The sequence below is a fragment of the Vombatus ursinus genome, unplaced genomic scaffold (genome assembly GCF_900497805.2).
Source record: "Vombatus ursinus unplaced genomic scaffold, bare-nosed wombat genome assembly UNPS02001287.1, whole genome shotgun sequence".
NCBI lineage: Eukaryota > Metazoa > Chordata > Mammalia > Diprotodontia > Vombatidae > Vombatus > Vombatus ursinus.
The window spans coordinates 13,160,000-13,171,454 of NW_020941065.1; the positions used below are offsets into that span (position 1 = coordinate 13,160,000).

Sequence of the window (11,455 nt, forward strand, 5' to 3'; positions counted from 1 at the left end):
TTTAATTCAATGTCCATTTTAAGGGCCTAATATATGTGACAGGCAATATGGCATGTGTTGTGTGTTGGCCTTGGGATCAGGAAGGCTCCAGGTCTGAGTCCTGTCTCTGTCCCGTACTGTGTGACCCTAGGCAAGTGACTTAGGCCCTCACTGTACCAGGCAGCTCTCAGAGACCTTCTGATTTGTGCTAGTGGAAGGAGTTTCCATGCTGGGAGTCCCCAGGAGTAAGGAAATCACTGCAAAGTGAGGTTCATAGGGTCCCTGATCAGATCTGGAAGTGACTTTAGAGGCCAGTGAATCCAGCCTCATTTTTATAGATGAAGAAACTGAGAGCCAATCAATTAGTCAACCAACTAGCATGTATTAGTAAGTGCCTACTGTGTGCCTGCTACTGTGGATATACAGAGACGGAGATGAAACAGTCCCCATCCTCAAGAGGCCTATATCGTCATGGGGTCGGGGCAGATTATGGGACTTGGGGAATCAAGGCCATGGGAGTTGCTTGTGACAGCAGCAGGAGACTCGTCCTTGGAGGGACACCTCAGAACAGGAGTGGGCCAGTGACATCATGGATGGGGATCCTTCTTCCAGGGGGGCAGAGGAGGAATGCAGGCCTCTGATAACTGGGAGGGTTTTGTCCATGTCCTTCCATAGACAAGCCAACTAATGGTTCCTGTTCTCAAGTAGCTTACATTATACTCAGAGAGGAAACAACATATCCACAGATAAATCAATTCCTACCAAACACTCAAAAAAAATACAGGGATTGGGGAGGGGGCTGCATTAATAACTGAAGGGGTCAGGAAGCTGAGCCTGTGAGGGTGCCCAAAGTTCAAGAGGCAGAGATGAGAATGGAGACCATTGCTGGGCATGGCACATAACTGTGCCAAGGCGCAGAGGTGGGATATGAAATGTGCAGGAAAGGCGATGTCCTATACAGGGCATATCAAGAACTTGAGGAGGAAAGACTCGAGCACATGGTGCAGCCACATTACTCCTCCTCTCTAAACCCTTCAATGGCTCCCCATTACTTCTAGAATCAGTACAAATTGCTTAGCCTTATATCCAAAGCCCTTCACCATCCAGTTCTTAGTATCCAGATTTAGTTAGCACACTTTTTTTCTTTTTTTGGCTAGGCAATGAAGTTAAGGGACTTTCCTAGGGTCACACAGCTTGTAAGTGTCATGTGTCAGAGGCCAGATTTGAATTCAAGTCCTCCTGACTCCAGGGCCGGTGCTCCATCCACTGCGCCACCTGCTGCCCCATTTAGCATACTCTTATGTTCTGGCCAAACATACCTACTAGCTTTTCCCATCTCCCATCCCTGCTTGCTTCATTCAGTCGGGAATTGGGACATGCACCCCAGCTGCGCAGTGGTGCCTTCACATAATGCCTGGAATGTACCTCCTCCTCAGAAAGATCCTTTCTTCCAAGACTCGGTTTATGTCCCACTTCCTCTAGGAAGGCTTCTCTGTTCCATGCCCACCCCTACCCCATATGTGTACTCTCCTTCCTCAAAGTACCTTAGCACACTGCCCGGCGCATAGTAGGTGCTTAATAAATGTTTACTGACTGACTGACTTGTCTGTATACATGTGGCATCTCGGAAGCCCGTGTCTCCTGCGGTCTCCTCGGTCCAGTGTCTGAAATGTTTTCTTTCCCCAGGAAAAGGAGCAGGAAACTCTGGGTCTGAAACAGAAGCTTGAGATGCTGAAGAGTCAAACCATTGACTTAAGGCCCCTTGGGGAGGCAGCTGTAGATGCCTTACAGAGAGAGCTCTGGGACCTGAAGTCCAGTGCTTTCGAGCAGCAGCAGATACAGAGTGAGCAGGAGGCTACCATTAAGAAACTGGAGCAGGTACAGAGGACCTCCCACCTTCCTCCCTTCTTCTCTCCTCCCAGCTGGTGGGGTTTGCCATTTCCTTCTCCAGCTCATTTTACAGATGAGGAACCTGAGGCAGACAGAGTAAACTGACTTGCTCAGGGTCACACAGCTAGTAAGAGTCTGAGGCCGGCTTTGAACTCAGGCCCTTCTGATTCCAGACCTGGCAGCATTCTATCCACTGTACCACCTGGCTGCCCATTATTTAAGACCAGACCTGGGATTTCATCGATATAGGGAACTCTCGAAAAGAAAGCTCGCTCACCAGTGCAGATCAGCACCTTTTTTTTGGGTGACTTAGATCCTTACTTAGCAAGTTGCCTGGGGCACAGAGGACAGGTGACCTGCCCAGGGACACACAGCCCGTTTGTGTCAGAAGCAAGTTTAAACCCAGGTCTTACTGACTCCCAGGCTGCTCTCCCTCCAATGCCCCAGGCTGCCTCCCTAGAGATTCTGAAAGCAATTGACAGGATGAAAAGAGGCATCCACTTCACCACTCATGATCAGGCTTTTGGCATTTGTCCATCTGTGTGTTCCAGGAGAGGGGGAGGAGCCATGGTTATTCTCGTGTAGTACTTTTAAGTTTGCAAAATGCTTTACCTACACAATCTCGTTGGAGTCCTGCAGTAACCCTGGTCCTCGCTACCTGGTGACCTTGTGAAAGTTACTCAGCCTTCCTGATCCTCAACTTACTCATCGATAAAATGGACAGGAGGTTGGTTGGACTAGAAGGCCTCAGATTACTTCCAGGCTGGAGTCTCAGGATGGGAATTTATTAATGCCCCAGGGGCTCAAATGCTAACTTAGCTTCCTCATTTACTAAGCATCTCCTTAGGTACCTCACCAAATGAGAGAACCTGACCTGGTGACCATCTTTATTATTTTGTGGTTTCATGTGCCCCTCCCCTGATGTGGTGGTCACTTTGGATGCCTTCTCAGCTGCGAGTTCGGTTTGAGATGGAGATCGAGCGGATGAAACAGATGCACATGAAGGATCAGGAAGACAAGGAGGAAGAGCTGGAGGATGTGCGCCAGTCCTGCCAAAAGCGGGTATGTCATTGGGTGCTCTGGTGCCTGGGGGGCTCGTCGTAACTCCAGAGCCTGGCTGGCTGGACTGGTTTTAGCAGGGCACCTAGAAAGCTGCATTCTAAAAGCTGGCAAGAGCCAATTAAAGGGCAAGGGTGCCATGGTGCCCTCTTGGAGGGTTTGGGAGCAGAAGACCTGCTGTGTGATCACCAGTGTGTCCAGGAACCTTTTAAGCTGCTCTGAATCACTCCACCAAATTTCCCTTCAACTCACTGAGAAGTAGATATTGTTGTGGTGCAGTCATTTTGGTTGTGTTCAACTCTCCATTACCCCATTTGGGGTTTTCTTAACAGAGACACTAGAGTGGTTTGCCATTTCCTTTTCCAACTCATTTTACAGATGGGGAAACTGAGGCAAACAGGGTGGAGTGACTTGCCCAGCGTCACACAGCTAGAAAGTTTCTCAGGTTGGATTTGAACTCAGATATTTCTGACTCCAGTGCTGGCACTCTGTGTGCTATGGCACTATCCAGCTGCTCTGTCCTTCTAGTACCCAGGGTTAAAACCTCAGAGTCATTTTTGACTGTTATCCTTCTCTCCTCTCCCTCTTATCCAGTCAGGACCACAGGATTATAGATATGAATCAGCTTAAGTTAGTAAGCATTTATTAAGTGCCTACTATGTGCCAGGCCTATGCTAAGCATTAATACAAGGAAAGGCAAAAATAAAAATCCCTGCCCTCTGAATACCCTCCCTAAAGCACAGTTCTGATCATTTCGCTATAAATAATTTCATCATTTTATTGGTTTCTAAGAAAAAAAACACAGTGAGTGTTCTGAGCTTGGCCTTTAAGGCCCTATACAATCTCCATCCTTACTGAACCATCACTCCTCTTTGGCCACTCTATGTTCTGGCCAAAGAGGTCCTCTAACTGCTTCACAGACTTGACATGCACTCATAAATCTACCTTCACACAACTCTCTCCATGTATTCACATGGACCATTCCTCATATCTGGAACCCAGGACCTGCTCATTCCTGCCTTTCAAAATCTTCTTCCCATAAGGCTCAGCTCAGATGTCACCATGTCATTGTGGTCTTCCCTGATTGGCCCTTCCTCCCAGCTAAAAAAATTCTCCCTTCTCAGTTTTCCTAGAGCTCCCCATATTCCCATCACTCCTTACCCCATGCTTGACCATCTGTATATATGTCATCTCTTTCCCATCCTCAGTAGGATGAAAGCTCCTTGAGGGCAGTCCAGAGGACAGGGATTCATCATTTCTGTTTTTTTTTACTCCTAGCACTGAGCCTAGGGCCTGGAGCACTGTACCTTAAGTAAATGATTGAAGAGGATTGATGTCCTTAATAGAGACTTGTCAGTCCCATGACATAGACAGGGCTCTTCCAGAGAATTTTCATAATTCAATTAATTTCAAGTAATATCATTCTTGAGTCCTTATTATGTGCCTAGAACTATGCTAGCCTAAGCTTTTCATGATACGCTTATGAAAAAGATGGAGAGATGTGGGCTGCATTGTAATATAATTAGAAGGATTCAGAAATAGTTAAATAGTTGGGCCCCCAAAATAATAATTGGATGTCATTAGAAAGTAATCTCCAGTGGTGTGCACCAAGCATCTGTGTTTGACCCTATTGGTTAGCATTTTTTAACAAAGACTTGGATAAAAGCATAGATGATATGCTGATCAAATATGTAGCTGCCACAAAACTGGGAAGCATAGCTAGCACACTCATGATTCTAAAACATTTTGGCAGGACATTGAGCTAAATCTAAGAGGATGAAATTTAATAAGGTTAAATATAAAGTCTTTTAGTTTCAGAAAGTAAATTTCACAAGTAGAAGATGGATGATATGTGACTACATAGAAACTCATCTGAAGATCTGGGGGGTTTAGTAAAATATAAACTTTCTTGTTTATTTTTTGTTAGATTTATCTAGGTCTGAAAGGGGTAAATTAAGGTCTCCCATTAGTGTAGTTTTAGTGTCCATTTCTTCTTGAAATTCATTTAACTTTTCTGTTAGGAATTTAAATGCTATGCCATTTGGGGCATAGTATTATTATTATTTCATTGTCTATGGTACTCTTTTTACCGAAATTCAGTTTCCCTATCTCTTTTAATTTTATGTTGTCCAAGATCATGATCATTATCCCTGATTTTTTTTTATTTCATATGAAGCATAATAGATTCTGTTCTAACCCTTTATTTTAACTCTGTGTTTATCTTTCAGTTTAAGTGTGTTTCTACTAACAATGTATTGTTGGATTCTGGTTTCTAACCCATTCTGCTATCCTTTTCTATTTTATGAGTGAGTTCATACCATTCTCATTCACTGTTATGATTACTAACCATGTATTTCTCTCCATCCTATTCTCTTAAACTTTTCTTCCTCTTTTTTTGTCCTGTTCCCTCTTTAAGAGTTAATTTTGTTTCTAACTAATGCCTCCCTTAATCTACCCACCGTGTTATTCCTCCCTTTCCCTTTAACTCTTTCCCCTTCTGCTGCCCCTTGTAGGTTAGCTACATCTCTGAATACAACTGTGTTTATGTGTAGTCTTCCTTTTTTATAACCAGTTCAGATGAAAGTGAAGTTCAAGTATTGTCTGCTACCCCTTCAAACTAGTCCTTGTTTTATAAACTCCTGCTCACACACCCCATCTATGTGACATTTCCCTACATTCTTCTTTTCCATTACTTATTCTCCCGGTGTCTTCCTTTTCTCCATTCTTCCCATTCTTCTTTTGAGATCATCAAAACTTAATAAAATCATTCTCACATCCCCTGTCTAATTAGATTTCCGTCATGACCCATGTTGATAGTAGAGTTCTGAGAGACTATATATATAGTCTACTAATAAAAGAATCTACATAGTTAATCTTATTTAGTTCCTTGTATTGCTCACTCAAGTTTATTTATTTATTTTTTTTTACACTTCTCTTGACTCCTATGTTTGCATGCCAAATTTTGTACTTGGCTATGGTCTTTTCTTCAGGAATGCTTGGAAGTTCTCTACTTCATTAAAGATCTATTTCCACCTCTGTAGGATTATACTGTTTTTTCAGATAGGTTATTTTTGGTTGCAAGCCTAGATCCTTTACCTTTTAGAATGTAATGTGCTAAGCTCTCCATTTCTTTATAGTGGTGGTTGCTAAATCTTGTGTGATCCTGACTGTGCCTCCTCCTCAGTACTTCTTTCTGGTTGCTTGCAGTAATTTTCCCTTGATTTGGAGCTCTGGATTATGACTAATATTCCTAGGAGTTTTCATTTTAGGAGATTCTTTCAGGAAGTGTCCAATGAATTATTTCAATTTCTACTTTGTCCCCTAGTTCTATGAGATCTTGGCAGTTTTCTTTTATGACTTTTTAAAATATGATGTTTAGGCTTTTGTTATTGTTGTTCATGGCTTTCAAATAGTTCAATGATTCTTAATCTTTCCTCTATTTTCCAGGTCAGTTGTTTTTCCTATGAGATATTTCACATTTCCTTCTATTTTTTCAGACTTTTGATTTTGTTTTATTATTTATTGATGTCTCGCAGAATCATTAGCTTCCACAAACTGGAAATTTCTAATTTTTAGGGGGTTATTTTCTTAGATGAGATCTTTATTTCAAGCAGTTGATTTTCTTTTTACATATTTCTTTCCTCTGCTTCTTGCTTTTGGTTTTTAAAATCATGTTTTAGCTTTTTAAAAACTCTTGCTTTAACTTCTCTAGGAATTCTTGTTGGACTTGCGTTCAAGCTGTACTTTTCCTTGAGGCATTGCTGATAGATGTTTTTAAGTCATTCTCCTCTTTTGTTTTTATGTCTTGAGCTCCCCTGTTACCAGATTAGCTCTTTATGGTGGGATTATTTTTTTTGTCTGCTCATTCTTTAAGCCAGCTCCTTGACTTTAGATGTTCTATTAGTTCTGGGCTCTGCTCATTTCTGAGGAGGATGTCTGGCCTGAGCGTCTGTCTTTTTACATCCTCCTGCTGCTTTCACAGCCCTGACTAGGAGTCTGCAATCTTTCAGTGCTTTCAAGGTGTGATCTAGGAAAAGGTGTGAGCTCTACAAGTTCCTGACTCAGGTTTGGGTCAGTTGGCTTGTTCTTTGTTGAGAGTTTCAGTAGACTGCTGCTGGACTCTGTCACTACTAGCCTACAGGTTCAGAGCAGATGAATTACCTGCTCCCCTTTGATCTAGGATTCCCACCCTGGTTATTTCACTGCAGACTTACATGTTGGGTTAAAGGCTGGAACTGAGCTCCAGCTCTGATCGTGGGGTCAGAATCACAGAGCCAAGTTTCTAGAACTTGTTCCTTGCTCAGTACATGGGGCTCATGCTTGTGACTGTTCTTCTTAGACCTGGAATTGGGTAGTGAGTAACAGAGCTACTAAAAAGCTCCTGTTCTCAGTTCTGGTTCAGGGATCCCCTGAGATTTCTTATTGCCCTGATGCCTTTTGCCTTGGTGCCCCATCTTGGTCCTTCTTTGATCCCTGGGTACTGGAAAGCTTCATGTACACTCATGGATGGACCCACAGTATCCACAGACTTCTCTGTCTCCCTAAGCTGCCCTGAGCTGGACAAAATGAATCGCTGTAATGTTTTCTTTTCTTTTTAAAAGAAAGATTAATTTATTTTGATTTATCAACAATCATTTCCATAAGCTTTTGAGTTTTAAATTTTCTTCCCTCTCCCTATCCCCCTCCCTTCCTAAGATGGTGTGCAATCTGATATAGCTTTACATATACATTCCTATTAAATATATTTTCACATTACTCATGTTATAAGGAAGAATTAGAACCAATAGGAGGAACTACCAGAAAGAGGAAACAAAACAAAACAGAAGAAAAAAAATAGCAAATAGTGTGCTTCAATCTGCATTCAAACTCCATAGTTCTTTCTTTAGATGTGGATAGCATTTTCCATCATGAGACTTTTGGAGATGTCTTAGATCCTTGCATTGCAGAGAAGGTCTAAGTCTATCAAAGTTAGTCATCGCACAACTTGGCTGTTACTGTGTACAGCATTCTCTTGGTTCTGCTCACTTCACTGAGCATCAGTCCATACAAGTCTTTTCAGGTTTTTCTGAAGTCTGCCTGCTCACCATTTCTTATAGCATAATAGTATTCCATTACTTTTATATTTCACAACTTGTTCAGCCATTCCTCAATTGATAGGCATTCCCTCACCTTCCAATTCTTTGCCACCACAAAAAGAGCTGCTATAAATATTTTTGCACATGTGGGTCCTTTCCCCATTTTTATGATCTCTTTGGGATCCAGCCCTAGAAGTGCTATTGCTGGGTCAAAGGGTATGCACATTTTTATAGCCCATTGGGCATAGTTCCAAATCGTTCTCCAAAATGGTTGGATCATTTCACAACTCCACCAACAATGCATTAGTGTTCTAATTTTCCCACATCTTCTCCAACATCTATCATTTACCTGTTTTGTCATGTTGGCCAATCTGATAGGTGTGAGGTGGTACCTCAGAGTTGTTTTGATTTGCATTTCTCTAATCAATAGTGATTTAGAGCATTTTTTCATATGACTATAGATGGCTTTAATTTCTTCATCTGAGAAGTGCCTGTTCATATCCTTTGACCATTTATCAATTGAGGAATGACTTGTATTCTTATAAATTTAACTTAATTATCTATATATTTTAGAAATAAAGCCCTTATCAGAGAGACTGGTTGTAAAAATTCTTTCCCAGTTTTCTGCTTCCCTCCTAATCTTAGTTGCATTGGCTTTGTTTGTGCAAAAACTTTTCAATTTAATGTAATCAAAATTATCCATTTTGCATTTCATAATGCTTTCTATCTCCTGTTTGGTCGTGAATTCTTCTGTACTCCATAGATCTGACAGGTAAACTATTCCTTGCTCTCCCAGGTTGCTTGCAGTATCAGCCTTTATATCTAAATCATGAACCCATTTTGATTTTATTTTGGCATATGGTATGAGATTTTGATCTGTGCCTAGTTTCTGCCATACTCTTTACCAGTTTTCCCAGCAGTTTTTGTCAAATAGTGAGTTCTTATCCCAGAAGCTGAGGTCTTTGGGTTTATCAAATAGTAGATTACTATAGTCATTGACTACTGTGTCTTGCATACCTAACTTGCTCCACTGATCCACTACTCTTATTTCTTAGCCAGTGCCAAGTAGTTTTGATGATTGCTGCTTTATAATACAATTTAAGATCTGGAACAGCTAGGCCACCTTCCCCTGCATTTCTTTTCATTAGTTCCTTTGATATTCTGGACTTTTTGTTATTCCAAATGAATCTTTTTGTTATTTTTTTCTAGCTCTATAAAAGTAATTTTTTGGTAGATTGATTGGTATGACACTGAATAAGTAAAGTAAGTTAGGTAGAATTGTCATTTTTATTATATTAGCTCAGCTCACTGTAATGTTTTCTTACCTTTCCCAATCAGAAATAAGTCTAGTGCATTTTCTAGATTGTTGTGGAGAAGAGATAATGGGGGCTAAGTTCAACTGCTTTCTCTTACTCTTCTGCCATAGATCACCAGGAAAATCACAGGAAAATGAATGCAACCTTGCATTAAGAGAGGCTATATTCGAACACCCCCATCTGCACTGTTATGCTCAATAGTGAGCAGTGCTCTGTGTCTGTTTATGTTCAGTGAAGGGCACTACCTGTGTATATTTGTGTCTACATAATTATAGGTATTTAAGTGTACATACACATATGCTATACACATTCAGGTTTACAAAGCACCTTTCCTACAATAACCCAAAGATAAGTAAGACCTGCATTATTATTGTCCCCATTTTATAGGCAAGGAAACTGAAGCTTAGAGAGGTTGAGAAGATTCTCGTAGTCTTATGATTAGTAATTATCCAAGGCAGGATTAAAAGTCAGGTTTCTTTTAGGGCTACTTCTCCTAGGCTATGCTGCCTCAATTGACTGCAGTAGAGAGCTCAGAGAAAGGAGAGGTCTGTTTGGGTTAATGAGAGAAAGGAGGTTCTGGAGGAGGAAGTTGGTAACTGGACCTGACCGTCTAGTTTTCTGGCTTGGATGCTCTATGTTTTTATCATCCTAATGCTAAAAAAATTTCATGCAAGAGGCGAGCACATTTAGCCGAAGCAATAAGAATCAAGGATAGCGTAGGATTGGAATAAGCACAGAGGAGGAAGAAACAGTAACTTCTCTTGGGAACTTAAGCTCTCTCATCTCTTAATTTTATCCTGGACTTTAGGGTGCAATGGAGAGATTCCTTCTGGATTTGGATTTGGAGTCAAAAGATGTTAACCCCATATCTGCCACTTTTTACCTGTAAAACCAGGACAAATCCTCTCCCTTCTCTGGGCCTCAGTTTCCTATTCTGTAAAATAAGGGAATTAGACTAAAGATAATCTCTAAAGATATTTCCATCTTGAAATCTTATGATCTAATTTGATAACCTCAAGCTCATCATGAGTTAAATTGAACTCATTATTTCTCCCACCAAGCCTGCTGTCCTTCTGAGTTTCTCTATTTCCGTCACTGATAAAATCATGATCCCTGGCACCCTGGCTCAAATTGAAGTCATCCTTGACTTTCCCTTTTCTATCACTCCCCAACATCCGGTCACCATATTAAGTTAATTCTTCCTTTATCTCCCATTTGACTTTTGATTTTTATCCCTCCTCCTGCCACTGCAGCCCAGGCCCTCCTTGTCTCAGACCCAGACTCCTCCAGCAGCCTCTTTTCTTGGTCTTTTTGCTTCTGTCTCCCCAGTTGACCATGAGCATTTTTAAGGAGACACTTGTCTGTGTAGAACCCTCCCTTCCATGGAAGTAGGCAAGGAGCTTGCCATCTGTGGCCATGGGCCTCTCTGGCCTTGGGCTTTGCTAAATTTGTGAATTTGTGGGAAGGATTCATCCATCAGGTTGGAGAAAGAGCTGCTGGTGGAGAGGAGAGGCTACTGTTCTCTGGGGGATTGGGGAGGGGTAAGACTGAGCCTATCCCAGGCTCGGTTAGGCACTTGACAGATGGGTGGCACCATTACTGTCAGGGCTCTGACCCTGGCAAAAACAGCCAGTGTTACGTCTCAATCTACTCCCAGACAAAACCTATGTAGCCCTGGCATTCTGTCATTCTGGGGGATATAATAATAGACAGACTTTTAGCAGGCAGCCTCATTCTTCATTGTGATAGGATTTCTCTAGGCCTCTGTCTCTGCTTCTGGGGCCTGTCTCCTCACACACTCACTGACCACTCAGCTCAGACTGGCCTCAAGTCACCTCCTCGAGAAGGACAATGTACTTTTAGCCTGAGACCAGAGCTGTACCTGGTGATTTCATACCCTGGCAGGGAGCAAAAAAACACAGCTTGGGGTGGGGTGTATAATGAAGCAAAGAAGGAGGGGAGTATCTCACCACATGGCACCTTCCCTCTCTTCCTCTCGCCCTCCTTCCCCTCCTTCCTTCCTTTCCTTTCTTCCTTCCTTCCTTCCCCCTTCCTCCTTCCTTCCTTCTTTCTTTCTTTCCTTACCTCTTTCCTTCCTTCCTTCCTTCCTTCCTTCCTTCCTTCCTTCCTTCCTTC

The 11,455-nt window shown here is 42.0% G+C and overlaps 1 protein-coding gene across 1 annotated transcript in view; it reads left to right on the plus strand.

Moving 5' to 3' along the window:
• The window catches only part of MYO18B (myosin XVIIIB), a 352,079-nt gene that overhangs the window by 191,651 nt on the left and 148,973 nt on the right, over positions 1-11,455 (plus strand). The window contains exons 30-31 of the mRNA XM_027862330.1: positions 1,666-1,857; positions 2,821-2,931. Coding sequence (XP_027718131.1) covers positions 1,666-1,857; positions 2,821-2,931 — 303 coding nt within the window. The remainder of the gene's footprint in view (positions 1-1,665; positions 1,858-2,820; positions 2,932-11,455) is intronic.